At 43.3% G+C, this 20,848-nt stretch overlaps 1 protein-coding gene across 5 annotated transcripts in view; it reads right to left on the reverse strand.

The window, feature by feature from the left end:
* LOC110537702 (CAP-Gly domain-containing linker protein 2) overlaps positions 1–20,848 on the reverse strand; it is a 78,021-nt gene that overhangs the window by 23,357 nt on the left and 33,816 nt on the right. For all 5 annotated transcript variants that reach the window (XM_036937667.1, XM_021623950.2, XM_021623953.2 and 2 more), the window contains exons 4-6: positions 20,622–20,746; positions 11,930–12,143; positions 380–577 (exon numbers count right to left, since the gene is read on the reverse strand). In XM_036937667.1, the coding sequence (XP_036793562.1) occupies positions 380–577; positions 11,930–12,143; positions 20,622–20,746 (537 nt within the window). The remainder of the gene's footprint in view (positions 1–379; positions 578–11,929; positions 12,144–20,621; positions 20,747–20,848) is intronic.

A 20,848-nucleotide genomic window follows, 5' to 3' on the forward strand; every position in this document is an offset into this window, starting at 1 on the left:
GATAACATTCAGCTTTGAATGGCTTTATGAATGTGAGGCTCAGCTTGCATGAGATTCTGATTCGTCAGAAATAGCTTGCTGACTGATTTGTTTATGAACAATGCACATCTCCAGGTGAACCAAAGCGCATTAGAGATGGTTTATTTACAGTTTAGCCCCGCTTTGAGTCTAGTAAGCCAGTCCCCCCAGGATTCTGCGATATAATATTTTTTTGCAAAATCAACAATTATTGTGAATTTGACCAATCACCTCACTGTTTCAGCCTAAAACAGTGAAATCATCACAATATTATCGCATAAAACTGACCAAAGCAGTTCAAAAAGAGGGCTTGCAATTTCATGGCACAATGACAAAAACTGCCACTCAGGTTACTGCCTACCTGCAGGTGCTGGGCCTTGAGGACACTGAGCTCCTTCTCCACCTCACAGATGTGGCTGGTGGCTTTTGCCACCTCAGCCCGCTCCAGGTCCCTCTCGGCCAGCAGCTGCTCGATGTGCTGCTGTTTCTCTTTCAGTGCCTCCTGCAGCGCAGTAGTGCCTGAAATTTTGCGGGCATAGCGGGACGACGTCTCTGTGAGCTATGGAGGGGGAGGGGAGGTTTTGTAGGGGGGAAGGGTGGTTGGGCAGGGGGAGGAATGGGGGGAAGGAGGTGAGAGAAACAAATAAGATGAGGAAATTTGTCTTGCAGCATTACAATTTTTTTTATGCACACTCAATTTAAAAATGCAAGAAAAAGAAGGGGATTTCATAAATTATTTATATGCTGCATGAAATAAGGGGCTTTCATGATATTTGAATTATTATTATTGAGGACATTTGTCTGGGAGCATTAGAAAAAAAACATTAGGAGCGAACTAAAGATACTTTTGGTAATGTAGTGTATCTTGACACCTGCTCTTCGAACATCTCATTCCAAAATCATAGGCATTAATATGGAGTTGGTCCCCCCTTTGCTGCTATAATAGCCTCCACTCTTCTGGGAAGGCTTTCCACTAGATGTTGGAACATTGCTGCGGGGACTTGCTTCCATTCAGCCACAAGAGCATTAAGGAGGTCGGGCACTGATGTTGGGTGATTCGGCCTGGCTCGCAGTCGGCGTTCCAATTCATCCCAAAGGCGTTCGATGGGGTTAAGGTCAGGGCTCTGTTCTTTAGTACTCAGCGGTCCCGCTCTGTGAGCTTGTGTGGCCTACCACTTCGTGGCTGAGCAGTTGTTGCTCCTAGGCGTTTCCACTTCACAATAACAGCACTTACAGTTGATCGGGGTAGCTCTAGCAGAGCAGAAATTTGACAAACTGACTTCTTGGAAAGGTTCATGTCTTCCACGTTGAAAGTCACTGAGGTCTTCAGTAAGGCCATTCAACTGTGAATGTTTGTCTATGGTGATTGCATGGTTGTGTGCTCGATTTTAGTACACCGGTCAGCAATGGGTGTGGCAGATGACGTCTTTATAAAGACGTCATCAGTGTACAAGAAAAAACAAATGGGTATCTCACAACAGAACACTTAAACTGGAATGACACTCAGTCACGGTTGCACAAAAATAACTGTGTGCAAACTACGCCCCCAAATATTCTAATGAGCCCCAGCCTCTAGGTGCTGGGCTTGGTGTGGTCTGGCCTGTGTCGGGCTTGGTGTGGACCGGCCCATGTCGGGTTTGGTGTGGGCTGGCCTATGTTTGTGATGTGGTGAGGTTGTTCCCAGGTGCAGAGAAGAGACCAGACAAGGAATCAGTGGTTAAGGATAAACATAAATACTTTACTGAGAAACGGTAGCAGCAGGATCACAGCACACTAGAAAAACAACAAACACTAAGTCTCGAAAACACACTCAGGAAACGAACACATGGTAAACAATTTAAGCTTCTGCAAAGGACAACAGTTCGGCAAACCAGGACTGACACTCGAACGGTCCAGTGGACGAGTTCGGCAGTGTGTTTTGAGCATATTTGCCCAGACGAGGAACTTGATCCAGTTGCTGGCCTGGGTGGAGACGAAACAGCAGAGGAACTTCTCCAACTCCTGGTTGGCCCGCTCCGTTATCCCATTAGACTCTGGGTGAAACCCAGAGGAAAGACTCATTGACGCCCCCAACAGGGAGCAGAAGGCTTTCCAATACCGTGCGACGAACTGGGGCCCACGATCCGAGACAATGTCCTGGGAAAGTCTGTGTAGTTGAAAGACATGGGTAATCATGAGATCAGCGGTCTCCTTCACTGAGGGCAACTTGGGTAAGGTGATGAAATGGGCAGCCTTGGAAAACTGTTCGACAACCACCAGGATAGTGGTAAAGCCCTTGGGATGGGGGTAACTCTGTGATAAAGTCTACGGACAAGTGCGACCAGGACTGGCTGAGGATGGGCAGAGGTTGGAGCAAGGAATTGCTTTGGGCACAGGTGGAGCAGGCCGTAACGAAGGATCTCACATCCTCAATCATGTTGGGCCAACAGAATCTCCGCCTCAGGAACTCCAGTGTCCGATTAATCCTTGAATGCCCAGTTAATTTCAGAGGAGTGTCCCCATTGTAGTACCCGGGATCGCGGAACATAAAGTCTGTAGTGAGACCCAGCCGGGGTCAGGTTCTCTGGTCTGGGCTTGTCGGACCGTGGTATCAATACTCCATATCATGGGGGCCACAATGCGGGAGCTGGGGATGATGGGCTCACAGTCCCTCTCCTCATTAGAGACATTGTGTTGGCGGGACAGGGGGTCTGCTTTCTAATTATTTTATCCCGGGCAATAGGCTAGTGCGAAGTTGAACCTGTTAAAGAACAGAGCCCACCTAGCCTGGCAAGCGTTCAACCTCTTGGCTTCTTGAATGGAGACCAAGTTCTTATGGTCTGTCCAGATCACAAAAGGATGAGGTGCCCCTCCAACCAGTGTCTCCACCCCTCAAGGGCACACTTAACTGCCAAGAGCTCCCGGTTGCCTACATCGTTGTTGCGTTCCGCTGGCGAGAACCACTTGGAGAGATAGGCACATGGGTGCAGGTTCTTGTCCCCCTCGTTCCGCTGTAAAAGGACCGCCCCTGCTCCGGTGTCTGAGGCATACCACAAAGTGACGGGTAGGATCCGGATGGACAAGAATGGGTCCGGAGAGTAAAGATCCCGTAAGCTTCCCAAATGCCCGGTCAGCCTCGCAGGTCCAGCAAGAATGGTTCTGGGACATGAGGTGCTTCCCCGCACCAAAGTTGCATATAAAACGTCAAAACGTCCGTAAAACCACTGGACTTGTTTAAGTGAGGCGGGATGGGGGACAGTCTGTGACCGCCCTCACCTTTACGGGGTCAAGCAGTCTTCCATTAATCTCGCTCCCTGATTCTCACCATATTGTAAGCGTTGCGGAGGTCCAGTTTGGGGAAGAATTGGGCCCAATGGGCAAACTCCAAGACAGCAGACATCAGAGGTAGGGGGCAACGATTCTTAATTGTAATCCTGTTCAGCCCTCTGTAATTGATGCAGGGACGCAGAACTCCATCCTTCTTTCCCACAAAGAAGAAACCTGCACTAGCTGAGGATGTAGAGGAGTGAATGAAACCTGCCTCCAGCGACTCCCGGATGTAATAATCCATGACTGCTGCTTCAGGGGTCAAGAGGGAGTACAGGCGGCCCTGGGGAGGGGTGGAGCCGGTTAGGAGTTCTATGGCGCAGTACTATGGACGATGAGGAGGGAGGGTGGCGGATTGCCTCTTACTGAAGGCCTCCCGGAGGTCAAAGTACTCGGGAGGGAGAGCGGAAAAGTCTTGGTCTTCAGTGGATGCCGGGGAACACGGCGAGGCTCTTGGTGGGGGTCTTAGGCATTTAGTCTGGAAGATCTTACCCCAGTCTAGTAGGTGTCCTGTGGACCAGGATAATAGTGGGTTGTAGCACTAGCCCGGGGTACCCTAGGATAAGGGGGTTCTCGGGAGAAGTGATCAAAAGAAGTCTGAGTGGTTCACCCCAACCTGCAGTAGAATGAGCTTGGTCTGATATTCCACCTGGCCGGAGCCGATGGTGCGTCCATCGAGGGCTTGAACCTGCAGAGGAATGGGACATTTCACGCAGGGGATTTGCAATTCTCTGGTGAAGCCCCAGAGTCCACGAAGGCTTGAATGTGGTGCTGACGGTTGTTCCAATGGAGGGTTGCGGGTAGTGTCAGAGGGTGACTGTATACCTGGGATGTAACTGCACAGCTCGTCAGGGTCTCCCCTTGTCCTGGCAAGCTTGGTGTTTCCCATCAACTCTGGGCATGTAAAACGGAGATGGTCGAGACCTCCGCAGTAGAGGCAGCAGCCGTTGCTCATGCGCCGGTCACATTCCTGCGGGCTCAGACGTGTGCGTCCCAGCTGCCTGAGCTCCTTAATTCTAGGCTCGGGGGGGCTTGGGGTGCTCCGGAAACCGGTGGTGGTGTCAAAGGCACTGTCTTTCACGTTCTCGGATGCGGTTGTAAATCCTGATGGCCAACTTTATCAGGGACTCGAGGTCCTCTCCCAGTTCCCAAGCGGCAAGTTCATCCTTGATGGAGTTTTAAACAGACCCTGGTGGAAAGTGGTCAGTGCCTCAGTATTCCACCCACTCCCGGCGGCGAGAGTGCGGAACTCAATGGCGAAGTCAGCCACTGGTCTGGCCCCTTGGCGTAGGTTGAACAGTCGGCTTGCCGCTTCTCGTCTGCTGACTGGGTGGTTGAAGACTTGTCGCAGCTTGGCAGTGAAGGCTAATGTGGAGCTGCAGGATGGTGGCTGCTGTTCTCACACCACCATTGCCCACGCCAGGGCCTTACCTGAGAGTAGAGAGATGATATAGGCTATCATGGCCCGATTGGTGTGGAACGAGGAGGACTGTAGATCGAACACCAGAGCGCACTGAGTGAGGAACCTCTTGCATCCTCCCAGGTGGCCGTCATACTAATCGGGGGCTGGGATCTTGGGTTCCCGGTACAGCTTCCCTGGAGGAACTATGGCGACGCCTGTAGCACTGGGTGATGAGAATTGGGCATTGGCTCCTCCTGGGTTGGGGTTGGGCCATGGTTGGACAAAATTGGTAAGTGCCCAGAGGGTTTCTTATATTTGGGAGAGTTGTTCTTGCTGCCGCAACAGTAGTTCTCCTTGGTGGGTTATAGCATTCTGGATCTGGGTGATCTCAGCTGGGTCCATGTTGAGGCAGAAGCTTGCTGTGACGTAGTGAGGTTGGACCCAGGTGCAGAGAAGAGACCAGATGCAGAATCAGCGGTTAAGGGTAAATATGAATACTTTAGGATCAAAGTACACTAGAAAAACAACACACACTAAGTCTCGAAAACTCACTCAGTAAACAACCGTACACGGTATACAATTCAAGCTTCTGCAAAGGACAACAGAAAACACACCCCTTTTAACATGGAAATCATAACGAGTAAATAGGACACACCTGAGTGATGTTAATGTCTCTAGGACGGTATCTGCAGCCCTCTCGTGACAGGTGTAACCATGACAGTGTTGGGTTTGGTGTGGGCTGGCCCATGTCGGGCTAGCCCGAGTTGAGCTGGTGTAGGCTAGCCTGTGTTTGGCTTGGTGTGGGCTAGCCCGTGCTCACCTTGGCCACTGAATACCCACATGGGACCAATGGGGTCATGTTTTCTGGGTATACACAGTATGTCTGTACTTTAGCCCTACTACCAGCACCAAGATGGCCACCTGATGTGCCAGAATGTGATAATTAGGGTGTCCTAATGCTGGCTGAGGTTAATTGACCTAATGTGCTACATCTTCCAAATATGTCACCTGACTGCCTGATAAGAGGCGGAGGGGTGACATACACAGACAGACATTTCCATCAATACTGATAATATATCAATACTAGCTTTAAAAGAATATTGCATATTTATGTGCTATGATAATCAGTAATTGTGTCCCCAACGTGTTGTAACTACTCTATGTAATGTGTCACTACTGTGTTTGTGTGTTATTTGTCTCTAAAATGTTTATATTGTGCCAAATACAGTGTGTGTCCTGTCTCATGTACAGTGGCTTGCGAAAGTATTCACCCCCCTTGGCATTTTTCCTCTTTTGTTGCCTTACTATAAGACAAAAAAACAGAAAACTTGAACGTGCATAACTATCAAAAAAATAAAATAATCTGTACTTTGTAAAGCCATCTGAAGACTGAAACAGGTTTCCCTCAAGAATTTCCATGTATTTAACGCCATCATTCCTTCAATTCTGACCAGTTTCCCAGTCCCTGCCGATGAAAAACATCCCCACAGCATGCTGCCACCACCATGCTTCACTGTGGGGCTGCTGTTCCCGGGGTGATGAGAGATGTCGGGTTTGTGCCAGACATAGCATTGACCATCCTTGATGGTCAAAAATCAAAATGTTGGTCTCATCTAACCAGAGTACCTTCTTCCATATGTTTGGGGAGTCTCCCACATGCCTTTTGGCGAACACCAAACGTGTTTGCTTATTTTTTTCTTTAAGCAATGCCTTTTTTCTGGCCACTCTTTCGTAAAGCCCAGCTCTGTGGAGTGTACGGCTTAAAGTGGTCCTATGGACAGATACTTCAATCTCCACTGTGGAGCTTTGCAGCTCCTTCAGGGTTATCTTTGGTCTCTTTGTTGCCTCTATGATTAATGCCCTCCTTGCCTGGTCCATGAGTTTTGGTGAGCGGCCCTCTCTTGGCAGGTTTGTTGTGGTCCCATGTTCTTTCCATTTTTTAATAATGGATTTAATGATGCTCCGTGGGATGTTCAACGTTTCTGATATTTTTTTAGAACCCAACCCTGATCTGTACTTCTCCACAACTTTGTCCCTGACCTGTTTGGAAAGCTCCTTGTTCTTCATGGTGCCGCTTGCTTGGTGGTGCCCTGTGCTTAGTGGTGTTGCAGACTATGCGGCCTTTCAGAACAGGTGATACATACAGAGATCATGTGACAGATAAATAAAGTCCACCTGTGTGCAATCTAACTAATTATGTGACTTCTGAAGGTAATTGGTAGCACCAGATCTAATTTAGGAGCTTAATAGCAAAGGGGTGAATACATATGCAAGCACCACTTTTCTGTTTTTTGGTTGTTTTTTTCAATTCACTTCACCAATTTGGACTATTTTGTGCATGTCTATTACATGAAATCCAAATAAAATTATATTTAAATTACAGGTTGTAATGCAACAAAATAGTAAAAATGCCAAGGGGGTTGAATACTTTTGCAAGGCACTGTATTGCATGTCTTCTTTGTCTCCCTCTCTGCCCTCTCTTAATCTCTCTCCCATCCTCTGTCTCTCTCCATCTCTTGCTCTCTGGCAGTCTCATCTTTCAGTCTGTTTGTATCTGTCAGGTCTGCAAAAATGTGTATAATGCAATTAAACGCTTTGGGAGCATTATACCAGTGTACAGATTTACTTTTTGTTTTACGTTGTCCTCTCTGATCCAGCACCTGGGACAAGTTTTTGTGTGTGCATACCGCTCAATTATTTACATCTACACTAGATGACTAACAGAGGGCGCTGTTTTGAAACCACCACGCCTCCATCTTGCCACTCACCCACCGTTGTAAAAAATATTTTGAAAGCCATAGAAATGCATTTAATGTCTACATTTGTTTTTGACACATTTATTATACTACAGACATCTTAATAATGCATATTTTTAATTATATTATGTGAGCTAAACATAAAAAATGGAATATATAAAAACATTTCCGAGTACGTTTTGGAAAGTACTAATGTTACTGTCCTCCAATACAACAAAGCAATACTTAAATACATGTAATTTTGTCCTTTAATTGAAATACTGTAGAATCCATTAATTCCTACAGAGCCTCACAGTGGAGGTTTTATAATACCCATAAAACCTAGAGATTAAACAGGGAAATTACTTCAATCATTTTTCCACCATTAATTTTTCCCATAGGGAAAACATTAAAAAAAACATAAAATAAGGGCTGTGTTTTGTGTAGGCTTACCCTGGTGTGACGTTTTGAGAACCATGTAAATCTCTCTTGGACAACGTGACTTTAATCAATATATTCAGCTCAATTTACTCTCAGATTCGAATAATGCTAATTAGCATCAAAATAGACATCATGAAAAACAAAAAATCCCTGCAAGCTCCTGCACGTCATCTAAAGCTGACACTTTTGCTAACAGGTATTGTGTACATTTTTAAACTTGCACAAGATAGATCACGGAATTGTCCTTTTAAAGAAATGTAGCAAATTGAATCATTATTACATTTAGCTAACATTACAGTTAATCCAGAGATTCTTACCATTGTCTCTGGATTCGTCAGTCTCGTCCAGATCATCATGGCATTTGTTGTTCTTTATGATAGCCACACTAGCAGCTAATTAGCATTTCATTTTTGGGGGGTAAATACATGCGAATATATTGATAAAGTCACCTCTATACCAAACACATACAATTATCTGTAAGGTCCCTCAGTCGAGCAATTTCAAACACCGATTCAAACACAAAGACCAGGGAGGTTTTACAATGCCTCGCAAAGAAGGAAACCTATAAGTAGTAAAAATAAAAAAGCAGACATTGAATATCCGTTTGTGCATGGTGAAGTTATCAATTACACTTTGGATGGTGTATCAATACACCCAGTCACTACAAAGATACAGGCGTCCTTCCTTACTCAGTTGCCTTAGAGGACGAAAACCACTCAGGGATTTCACAATGAGGCCAATGGTGACTATAAAATAGTTAGAGTTTTTAATTTAACTTTATTTAACCCTTATTCACCAGGTAAGTTGACTGAGAACACATTCTCATTTACAGCAATGACCTAGGTCATAGTTACAGGGGAGAGGAAGGGGATGAATGAGCCAATTGAAAGCTGAGAATGATTAGGTGGCCATGATGGTATGAGGGCCAGATTGGGAATTTAGCCAGGACATTAGGGTTAACGCCCCTACTCTTACGATAAGGGCCATGGGATCTTTAGTGACCACAGAGAGTCAGGACATGTTTAATGTCTCATCCGAAAGACAGCCCTCTAGGTTCCCAATCACTGCCCTGGGAATTTGGGATATTTTCTTAGACCAGAGGAAAAAGTGCCTCCTACGGGCACTCCAACACCACTTCCAGTAGCATCCGGTCTCCCATCCAAGGACCAACCAGGACCAACCCTGCTTAGCTTCAGAGGCAAGCCAGCAGTGGCTGTAATAGGAGAAAACTGAGGCTGGATCAACAACATTGCATTTACTCCCCAATACTAACCTAATTGAGAGTGAAAAGAAGAAACCTGTACAATATACAGTTCATGTCGGAAGTTTACATATACCTTAGCCAAATACATTAAACTCAGTTTTTCACAATTCCCGACATTTAATCCTAGTAAAAATTCCCTGTTTTAGGTCAGTTAGGATCACCATTTTATTTTAAGAATGTGAAATGTAAGAATAATAGCAAAGAGAATAATTTTTTTCAGCTTTTATTTATTTCATCACATTCCCAGTGGGTCAGAAGTTTACATACACTCAATTAGTATTTGGTAGCATTGCCTTTAAATTGTTTCACTTGGGTCAAATGTGTCGGGTAGCCTTCCACAAGCTTCCCACAATATGTTGGGTGAATTTTGGCCCATTCCTCCTGACAGAGCTGGTGTAACTGAGTCAGGTTTGTAGGCCTCCTTGCTCGCACACGCTTTTTCAGTTCTGCCAACACATTTTCTATAGGATTGAGGTTAGGGCTTGTGATGGCCCTCCAATACCTTGACTTTGATGTCCTTAAGCCAATTTGCCACAACTGTGGAAGTATTCTTGGGGTCATTGTCCATTTGGAATACCCATTTGCAACCAAGCTTTAACTTCCTGACTGTTGTCTTGAGAAGTTGCTTCAATATATCCAAATAATTTTCCTGCCTCATGATGCTATCTATTTTGTAAAGTGCACCAGTCCCTCCTGCAGCAAAGCACCCCCACAGTATGATGCTGCCACCTCGTGCTTCACGGTTGGGATGGTGTTCTTCGGCTTGCAAGCCTCCCCCTTTTTCCTCCAAACATAACGATGGTCATTATGGCCAAACAGTTCTATTTTTGTTTCATCAGACGAGAGGACATTTCTCCAAAAAGTACGATCTTTGTCCCCATGTGCAGTTGCAAACTGTAGTCTGGCTTTTTTTATGGCGGTTTTGGAGCAGTGGCTTCTTCCTTGCTGAGCGGCCTTTCAGGTTGTGTCGATATAGGACTCGTTTTACTGTGGATATAGATACTTTTGTAACTGTTTCCTCCAGCATCTTCACAAGGTCCTTTGCTGTTGTTCTGGAATTGATTTGCACTTTTCACACCAAACTACGTTCATCTCTAGGAGACAGAACCCACCTCCTTCCTGAGCTGTATGACAGCTGCGTGGTCCCATGGTGTTTATACTTGCATACTATTTTTTGTACAGACGAACGTGGTACTTTCAGGCGTTTGGAAATTGCTCCCAAGGATGAACCAGAGGTCTTGGCTGATTTCTTTTGATTTTCCCATGATGTCATGCAAAGAGGCAATGATTGAAAAAGAAAAGGAGAACCGCACACTCTAGGAGCTCAGATGCAATATTTTAATAACCTAATATCCAACATTTTGACAGACAGATTTTTACATCCACAGGTACATCTCCAATTGACTCAAATTATGTCAATTAGCCTATCAGAAGCTTCTAAAGCCATGACATAATTTTCTGGAATTTTCCAAGCTGTTTAAAGGCAGAGTCAATTTAGTGTATGTAAACTTCTGACCCCCTGGAATTGTGATACAGTGAATTATAAGTGAAATAATCTGTCTGTAAACAATTGTTGGAAAAATTACTTGTGTCATGCACAAAGTAGATGTCCTAACAGACTTGCCAAAACTATAGTTTGTTAACAAGAAATTTGTGGAGTGGTTGAAAAACGAGTTTTAATGACTCCAACCTAAGTGTATGTAAACTTCCGACTTCAACTGTAAAAATATTCCAAAACATGCATCCTGTTTGCAACAAGGAACTAAAGTAATACTGCAAAAAATGTGGCAGAGCAATTCACTTTTTGTCCTGAATACAAAGTTTTATGTTTGTAGCAAATCCAATACAACACATTACTGAATACCACTCTTCATATTTTCAAGCGTAGTGGTGGCTGCATCATGTTATGGGTATGCTTGTAATCGTTAAGGACTATGGAGTTCTTCAGGATAAAAAATAAACATAGTGGAGCTAAATACAGGCAAAATCAGAGGAAAACCTGGTTCAGTCTGCTTTCCACTAGACACAGAGATTAATTCACCTTTCAGCATGACAATAATCTAAAACACAAGGCCAAATATACACTGGAGTCGCTTACCAAGAAGACAGTGAATGTTCTGGAGTGGCTGAGTTAGTTTTGACTTAAATCTACTTGAAAATCTATGGCAAGACCTGAAATTGGTTGTATAGCAATGATTGAAAAAGAAAAGGAGAGCCACACACTCAAGGCGCTCAGATGCAATAATGTAATAACCTAATATCCAACGTTTCGACAGACAAGCTGTCTTCATTATACCCTGATGAAGACAGCTTGTCTGTCAAAACGTTGGATATTAGACACAGCTTGAAGAATTGAAAAAATAATGGGCAAATGTTGCACAATCCAGGCATGGAAAGCTCTTAGAGACTTACCCGGAAAGAGTCAGATGTAATCACTGCCAAAGGTGCTTCTACAAAGTATTGACTCAAGGGTGAATACTTATGTAAATGAGATATTTCTGTATTTCATTTTCAAAACATTTGCAATAAGTTCTAAAAACATGTTTTCACTTTGTCATTGTGGGTATTATGTGTAGGATGGGTGAGATAAAAAAAAAAATATTTAATCATTTTTTAATTCAGACTGTAACTCAATAAAGTCAAGGGGTATGACTACTTTCTGAAGGCACTTTACATGAATGATACCACCCCATTAGACTGGCAGTTATAGTCATGAAAATACATTGGTTGGTTTATGTCTATGCATGCATGTGTATCTCTCACCAGGCCAGTTCGACTGGGCCGCCCGCCCACTGAGGAAGCCACAGAGCTAACAGAGCTGATGGACGAGCTGCTGGGGCTGTGGGCCAAGGATGACACCCCCATGGCCATGCGCTTGCTCTTCTTGGCCTTGGCCGGGCTGGTGGAGGGGAAACCGATACGGATCACCTTGTGGATGGGTGCAAACAGTCCAAACCTGGGCGGACACTGGAAGTACCTGGGTCAGAGGTAGAGAATGACCGATATGGGTTTTTAAGGGCTAATGATGATTTGTGGGGGTCAAGGAGGTTGACATTTAATGCCAAAAATAAATATAATGAATTGTTAACTTTTTGATGAGAAAAATTCCCAGCGACAGCCATGTATCAATACAATCAATTTGACTTTGATTTTAAACAAACTAAATAACGGTAAGAATTTATTTGAATGGTGAATCTCTTGATAAACTGGGTACATCAAGATGGTATAGGCCTACACACAATATAGGTGAATTCATATTCAATAGGACTGTGTGCATGCATTGAGTTATTGAGCTCGGTTTGACTGATTTCAGTGATCTATTGGGCTACAAATGGCAATCTGTTTCCCTTTCATTTAGGACCATAGGCCTACAAGCTAGGCTTCCGTTGCGTCCAGAGGCAGTTTGGAACTCGGTAGCGAGTGTTGCAACCGAGGACAGACGATTTTTACCCGCAATGCGCTTCAGCACTCAACGGTCCTGTTTTGTGAGCTTGTGTGGCCTACCTAGGGTTGTACATTTTGGGGAATATTCAGAGGTGGAAACTTTGTGAGAATTATATGCAAATTAATACCATTTCATTGTTTTTTCCATTGGATATATTTTTATTACCTTTATTTAACTAGGCAAGTCAGTTAAGAATGAATTCTTATTTTCAATGACGACCTAGGAACAGTGGGTTAACTGCCTTGTTCAGAGGCAGAACGACAGAGTTTTACCTTGTCAGCTCAGGGACTCGATCTTGCAGTTCCTAGTCCAACGCTCTAACCACTAGGCTACCTGCCGCCCCGGATATATTTACCTTATCATAAGTAAACATAATCGCAAATGATTAAATCCTTCCAATAGAAATAAAAAACACTATTTAGTTACGAATTGAACTTTAATTAAATGAGTTGACTTCACATGGGATGATTTCACTGAACAAAAAAAAGGAAACATTGAATGATCCATCTCCCAAAAACATTTTCAACACATAAAATAATAGTCTAGAAACTAAAGGTGTGGTTGTCTTCCTCTCAGGCTTCCATGTCTTCTCCCTGGACCTCCTCAATGTCCACCTCTTGAACATCAGACTCTGAGGCCTCATCTTCACTGTCACTTTCCAACCTTGTTGAGGATGGCTCATTGTCAGACTCAAAAAGCCTTATATTTGCCCGGATGGCCTCCAATTTTTCAACCCTTGTATTGGTCAGCCTGTTGCATTCGTTGGTGTGTGTTCCAAACAAGGACCAGTCGCGCTCTGAGGCAGATGATGTTTGTGAGATTTGGAGGATGATGGAGGCAACAGGGGAAAGAGCCTCAGATCCACAAAGTCCCTTCCACCAGGTGGCTGATGAGATATGTTGGCATGACTGCCATATTGCATCTCCATCCCAAAGCCCTTGCTTGGAAGTGTACGTCGCCAGACTGCCAAGAACATTGCCCTCATCAAGGCCAAGGAGGCGAGACACAGTAGTGATGACACCCTAGGCCTTGTTGATGCACCAGACATGATACGCTTGCCAGCATACTTGGGGTGCAACATGTACGCTGCGGCGTGTATGAGCTTCAGGCAGAAGTCTTCATGCTTTTTGATGTATTTCAGAACTGCAGTTTCCTCCGCTTGGAGCAACAGTGAAGTGGGCAGGGCAGTATGGATTTCTCCTCTTACATCTACAAGCAGAGTCTGAACATCAGACAGATTGGCATTGTCTCCCTCAATCCGTGCAATGGCTTCTGCTATAGGTTTCAGGAGTTTCAAGCTGCTTACCACGGTCTCCCAAAATACATCATCCAGGAGGATCCTCTTGATAGAGCTGTCCATATCGGCAGTCTGTGATATGGCCATTTCTTGGAGAGACTCCTTCCCCTCCAGGAGACTGTCAAGCATGATGACAACACCACCTCAGGGGTGTTCCTGGGAAGCTTCAATGTGGTGCTCTTATTCTTCTCACTTTGCTTGGTGAGGTAGATTGCTGCTATAACTTAATGGCCCTTCACATACCTAACCATTTCCTTGGCTCTCTTGCAGAAGTGTTTCCATTGTTTTCAGTGACATGATGTCCTTGAGTAGCCGATTCAATGCAAGAGCAGCACAGCCAATGGGTGTGATGTGAGGGTAGGACTCCTCCACTTTAGACCAAGCAGCCTTCATGTTCGCAGCATTGTCTGTCACCTGTGTAAATACCTTCTGTGGTCCAAGGACATTGATGACTGCCTTCAGCTCATCTGCAATGTAGAGACCCGTGTGTCTGTTGACCCTTGTGTCAGTGCTCTTGTAGAATACTGGTTGAGGGGTGGATATTATGTAGTTAATTATTCTTTGCCCACGAACATGCAACCACCCATCAGAGATGATTGCAATACAGTCTGCTTTCTATATGATTTGCTTGACCTTTACTTGAACTTTGTTGAACTCTGCATCCAGCAAATGAGTAGATAAAGCATGTCTGGTTGGAGGGGTGTATGCTGGGCGAAGAACATTCAGATCCCTTCCAATACACATTGCCTATGAGCATCAGAGGTGAACCAGTTGCATACACAGCTAGAGCAAGACATTCATCAGCATTTATCTGATGAATGAGAAGGAGGACCACGAGCTGTTGCTATCAATAAGGTGTCTGATTCATCATTTTCACCTCGAATAGAAGTAAAGGGACTTTTGTCAGAGGTTGCTTGTTGTGAGCACTGAGGGAACATTATGCACTTGGCCAGATGGTTCTGCATCTTTGTTGCATTCTTCGCATATGATTTGGCACAGTATTTGCAAATGTACTCAGCTTTTCCTTCTGCATTAGCTGCAGTGAAATGTTTCCACACATCAGATAGTGCCCGTGGCATTTTCCTGTAAATATTAGAAAACAATGAGTTCATTTAAATAAATAAAAATCCCATGTACAGATAAATAGTTAAGCAGTTAGATTAAACAACTCCTTTTTAAGATAAATGTTTTAAAATGAAACATATGGAAACAAGTGAATTAACACTCCTCAGTTAGCAGGCTCAAGCAAGCTAAAACCCACATGGTAGCAAAAAGTAACTAGCAGAAATGGTTAACAAGTTAGTAGTGATTTAAACACACGTTGCTGTAGGCTGCTACTTGCTACTGCTACTTGTTAACAAAAAATAATGTAGGTCACAAAATATATTCACCCCACCCAGTATTGTAATCAAAACTTACCAGAAAGCATGTAGTCCTTGGCTCAGACAGTGTAGTAATGTGGGCTCAATAGCATCTCATTAGTGTGTAAGATCTTGAGAATCAGCTTTACATTTGATGGAAGAATGCACTGTACATGCAGATGTCACACTGGTATAAAGGATTTGGAGACAGACACGGGGATACATAATAGCGTTTTTTAATACACCCAAAACAAACATGTATACAAAACACTGGGATGTACCTAAACAAAAGAGCGAGGGTAAACCTTGAAGAACGACACGGGATGAGACCCGTAATACACAATGCACAAAACACACAGCACAAAAGCTGAAACAACGCAATGGTACTCACACAACCAACGGATATGGGAACAATACCCGACAATGGGGAACAATACCAGACAAGGACAATGGGGAACAGAGAGCACATATATAACATGCTGTATTAATCAGGGGGAATGGGAACCAGGTGTGCGTAATCAAAAAAGTCTGGGGTTGATGGGGTTGATGATAATGAATCCAGTTCAGTGAAGCCAAGAAGGCCGGTGACGTCGACTTCTGGAACTGGTGAACAGAATGAGCAGCAGTACCGGGGTGGATCCGTGACAGCAGAGGGTTGCAATTCCATTAAATTGGGGATAGTTTAACCAAAAAATGTCCAGAAATTTACCGGAAAGTTTTTGACCCTTTGCAACCCTAGGCCTACCACTTCACAGCTGCGCCGTTGTTGCTCCTAAATGTTTCCACTTCACAATAACAACACTTACAGTTGACTAGGGAAGCTCTAGCAGGGCCAAAATTTGACAAACTGACTTGTTGGAAAAGGTATTATCCTATGACGGTGCCATGTTGAAAGTCACTGAGCTCTTCAGTAAGGCTATTCTACTAATAATGTTTGTCTATGGAGATTGCATGGTGGTCGGCTCAATTTAATACCCCTGTCAGCAACGGCTGAAATAGCCAAATCCACTAATTTGAAGGGGTGTCCACATACTTTTGTATGTATAGTGTATGTATCTTGTCCATGCCCACCGTGCCTCTCCATGGTGCAGTTGGAGAGGTGCACTGCTACGCTCTGTCAAGGTCATCTAACATAAATAATGTAGCCTCTACGTAGAAGTATATAGCCTCTTTGGCCTTTTTTGTAGCCTACAGGGCAACCAAATGTATTTCAATGTCATGAAACAGACACTTTTTACATCATGTGTGTTTCCAATCAAATAGCCCAAATGGTGGCGCATATCAAATACAACGTGAAATTCGACGTGAATATGAATTAACGTCTTATCAAACACACCATATCCTAAAAACAGTACAGATAAAATGGAAAATAGCCTATGGAATGAAATTAGACTACACACGACTGCTGTACGCGAGTTCCACTTAGTGGGCTAAATTGCCATGATAATTGGGGAGTTCAAGTTTGTAAGCCTATTCGTCAATTTCTGAGCTGACCATGGCTAAGAAGAAAATCCGGACGGAATATTCCAAGATAACACAATGCCTGATAAACTTGGGTAGCTGACATAGGCGGCGAGTGAGTTTCAAGTTTGGGGAAATTTACAATTTATTATACTATTTCTACCGATCTGCAGTTTAATTTCAATAATAACATTTTCATTTCTCATTTATCTCTAATAATACAAATTTAAATTAAAATGATACAAATCTGAAAGTAAGAACTCAACTAAGGCAAGAGCACCAGCTTCTGCCATATGGACACATTGATACACCGTGAGCCATTGGCGGCAAAATAAATGAGCGCATGGAACTCAGAGATAGCCTATAGGTCAATAGAGCAGTAGTCCTATAACTTCCATTGTCAACTAAGTAAAAATGCATTAATCTCTCTACTCTGCCTGTCTGCCTCCCCTTCTCTCTGTTTGACTTGAAGTGTCGCTCGTGAATTGCAACATTATGCCAAATCAATCAACTGTGTCCGGCCCGAAGCTGTTGCTATTGCGAACTTGCAACATTGTAACAACTATCCACTGTGCAAACACTGGTTGAATCAACGTTGTTTCCACGTCATTTCAACAAATAAAATCTACATGATGACATTGAATCAACCTGGAAAAGGGATTGGATTTGCAAAAAAAGTCCTCACCTGTAATTTTTAACCTAAATTCAATGACATGGTGATGTTTCAACCAAATGTAAATCAAAACTAGATGTTGAAATGACATCTGTGACCAGTGGGTAGCCTATTCCGAGCCCTCAGAGTTTCTTGTGCTAATAAACTGTTGTTACCATATTTAGAAAGCATTTCAATCATGTCATGCCCTATGGCCCCACTTTTTTGAATAGGAAAAAAGTCATACATGATTTTTCATATTTTCTGAATATTTGTATGAATTTGAGCTTGTGTCCTCAGAAGTGAGTACACCTTAGCTATTTAATTTTTTTTATTACCAGAAAGGTAAGTTTTAGACCCCAAAAATGTTGCAGCTCAAATAATCATAATGGGGGATATTTTTACTTGGAAGGACGTCTACCATGGATCACAAAAATAATGATTATGATCACACTTCCTCAATTTAAATATTATGGAGACACACCGATACATCTGTCTGCCAAGCATGAGTTGTCAGTGTAGCCTGTCATCGTCTAGACATGACGTTGAAATATCTTTAAGCCTAGAATAAAACCTTCTACCCCAGGTTTCTGTTATAAGAGTCAATTTAATAAAAAATAAAAAAATTCCATTTGGAAAAATTAATCCTGTGCAAATCGTCCTTTGGAATAAAGCAAATGCTTGGATAATCATTTCATAACACAGCAAATAATAGGTTTATCGGCGTAGAGTGCACCGCATCATCCCATGGAATCTGTCAAGGCTGCGCACAGCAGAAATATCACTAAAATATTCTAGTTCCTACACATCACCTTCTATATACAAACAACATAGGCCTTTTATAAGTTGATAAGCAAATGGGCAGTATCATGTTCATGTCAGTCCTCCCTAGAATGCAAAATGTGTCTTCCTAGTAGGACTAGAGTTGACTCTTTTAACTCCAACCACAGGAGTCGGAGTCGACTCCAAAAATCCTGAAACCGGTCACCCCTACTAATGAATGAGACGAGTGAAGGATGCTCTTGCTTTTCATTGAGTGTACAAAACATTAAGAACAGCTTCCTAATATTGAGTTGGAACCCCCCTTTGCCCTCCGAACAGCCTCAATTCATCGGGGCATGAACTCCACTGGGATGCTGGGGTGGCAGGTAGCTTAGTGGTTAGAGTGTTGGGCCAGTAACTGATAGGTTGCTAGATCAAATCCTGAGCTGACAAGGTACAAATCTGTCATTCTGCCCCTGAACAAGGCAGTTAACCCACTGTTCATAAGCCGTCATTGTAAATAAGAATTTGTTCTTAACTGACTTGCCTAGTTAAATCAAATAAATGTTGACTCCAATGCTTCCCACAGTTGTGTCAAGTTGACAGGAGGTCCTTTGGGTGGTGGACCATTCTTGAAACACATGGGAAACTGTTGAGTGTGAAAAACCCAGCAGCATTGCAGTTCTTGACACAAATTGGTGCGCCTGGCACCTACTACCATACCCTGTTCAAAGGCACTTAAATCTTTTGTCTTGCCCATTTTTTGAAATGTGAATATTCAGTCAATTTCATTGTTTTAGGTTGTTTTTTTAAATGTATGATATGTCATCTGTTTTGTTTGTGTTACTTTGTACATGCTAAAACACAGGGCGGCGGGTAGCCGAGCGGTTACAGTGTTGGGCCAGTAGCCGAACACTCTCCGAAGGTGTCTCAGGGAGAGTTGAGATGTGCAAAAAAGCTAATTTCCAATTAATAGATATGTGAAATAGGACAAATATAAGCACCCACCAAATTATTTATTATTATTTAAAGTCATGACTAATACCCTTTAAAAATGTTTGAGTAAAATTAGCTCTTTTAATAAATGTTTTGCTTCTACCTTGCAAGGAAGTGGGCCATAGTTAATACATCGAAGGACGGGATAATTAATGAGTAATTGACATTGGACATCATGCCTATGCATCCCAATGTCTGTAAAGGAGCGACTGGAGAGCGTTTCATAGCGCATTTAGTATTTTCGACCGAGGCCCTCTTAGACAAAGATTCCCATGCTATGTCTCGGCGACGTAAATACATGGTGAATTTCCTGTTCTCTCTGCTACAGCATTGCAAGTGGTACCGGAGTGCCAAGTCTAGGTCCAAAAGGCTCCTTAACAGCTTCTACCCACAACCCATAAGACTGATGAACAATTAATAAAATGGCCACCCGGACTATTTACATTGACCCCCTCACCTTTTGTTTTTACACTGCTGCTACTCGCTGTTTATTATCTCTGAATAGTCACTTTACCCCTACCTACATGTACAAATTACCTCGACTAACCCCCGCACATTGACTCTGTATATAGCCTTGTTATTGATATTTTATTTTTACTTTTTTATCGATATTGGTGCTCACTACTAGGTTCCATCATGTCAAGTGGAATCAAGTCCTTTCTAATCAGAGGTTATGAGAGAAAGGTGGCAATGAGGACTAAGACTGGCCTTTCAAGACTATTGGGAAACATTACATTACATTCATTTTAGTGGCATGTTGGAAAAGTTATATCAATGTTCTAGTATGTATTATGTCATTAATAATATAGTACTGTAAAATGTGATGCAAGTCATGACTAGTTGCTGTCGAGCATTCCTTCACATTAAAAGGTATTTTAATAGAAATCAATCACTTTGAGAGGCGGAAAACATGCTTTTAGTTAAGTGGATTGAAATAAAGCTTTCTAAGGCATATTTCAAACATCAAATATGTAAGTCGAGGAAAGTAGAGCATGTTGCCGCTAGTATATGGTAGCACAGCTACTTTCCATCTCAATTTTTATTTTTTGATTTAGGGATTCATTTTGTAGGTAGAAGAGTGAAGTCATATTCTGGAGAGTGAAGTCATATTCTGTTTGCACAGTGATTTATGTTTCCACCATTTTGGAAATAATTCAGTTGAATATTGTGTTACAGAGGGGAAGGCCTAGCTCTAAATATTCACCATACAGTGGGATTGCAGCTAAAAAGAGAATGATGCTGTCTCGTCTGACACTAAACCACACATGATAGATTTGTTTAAGCCACTACTAGGCCTACAGCTAGATCTGCCAGACAGATCTGTGTGGGGTTTTTGTGTGCGTGCATGCGAGTGTGTGTGTGTAGGAGAGTGAGAAAGAGACAGTGAGAGACAGACAAATTTAAATAAAGAGGGAGTTAGATCAAGTGGGGAGAGGGGGAGAGAGAAAGACACACACAGAGAGAGAGAGAGAGAGAGATACCTGGTTCCAGCCACTGCACCGTCATTCTTCCCCAGGGGCTCGTCCAACTCCACGCCGCACCACTCACCCTTGGCAAAGTCAGTCTCTCCCACGTAGCGCACCACTCCTGTCTTAGTGCCCCCCACCTGAAAATACAAAGGAGCATGATGAACAACTGCAACATCTTGGGAATTATCATGTCCAAAATACCTTGCGTAGTAAGATAAAATATAGAACAACTGCAACTG

The sequence above is a fragment of the Oncorhynchus mykiss genome, chromosome 12, assembly GCF_013265735.2.
Source record: "Oncorhynchus mykiss isolate Arlee chromosome 12, USDA_OmykA_1.1, whole genome shotgun sequence".
NCBI classification, from domain to species: Eukaryota; Metazoa; Chordata; class Actinopteri; order Salmoniformes; family Salmonidae; genus Oncorhynchus; species Oncorhynchus mykiss.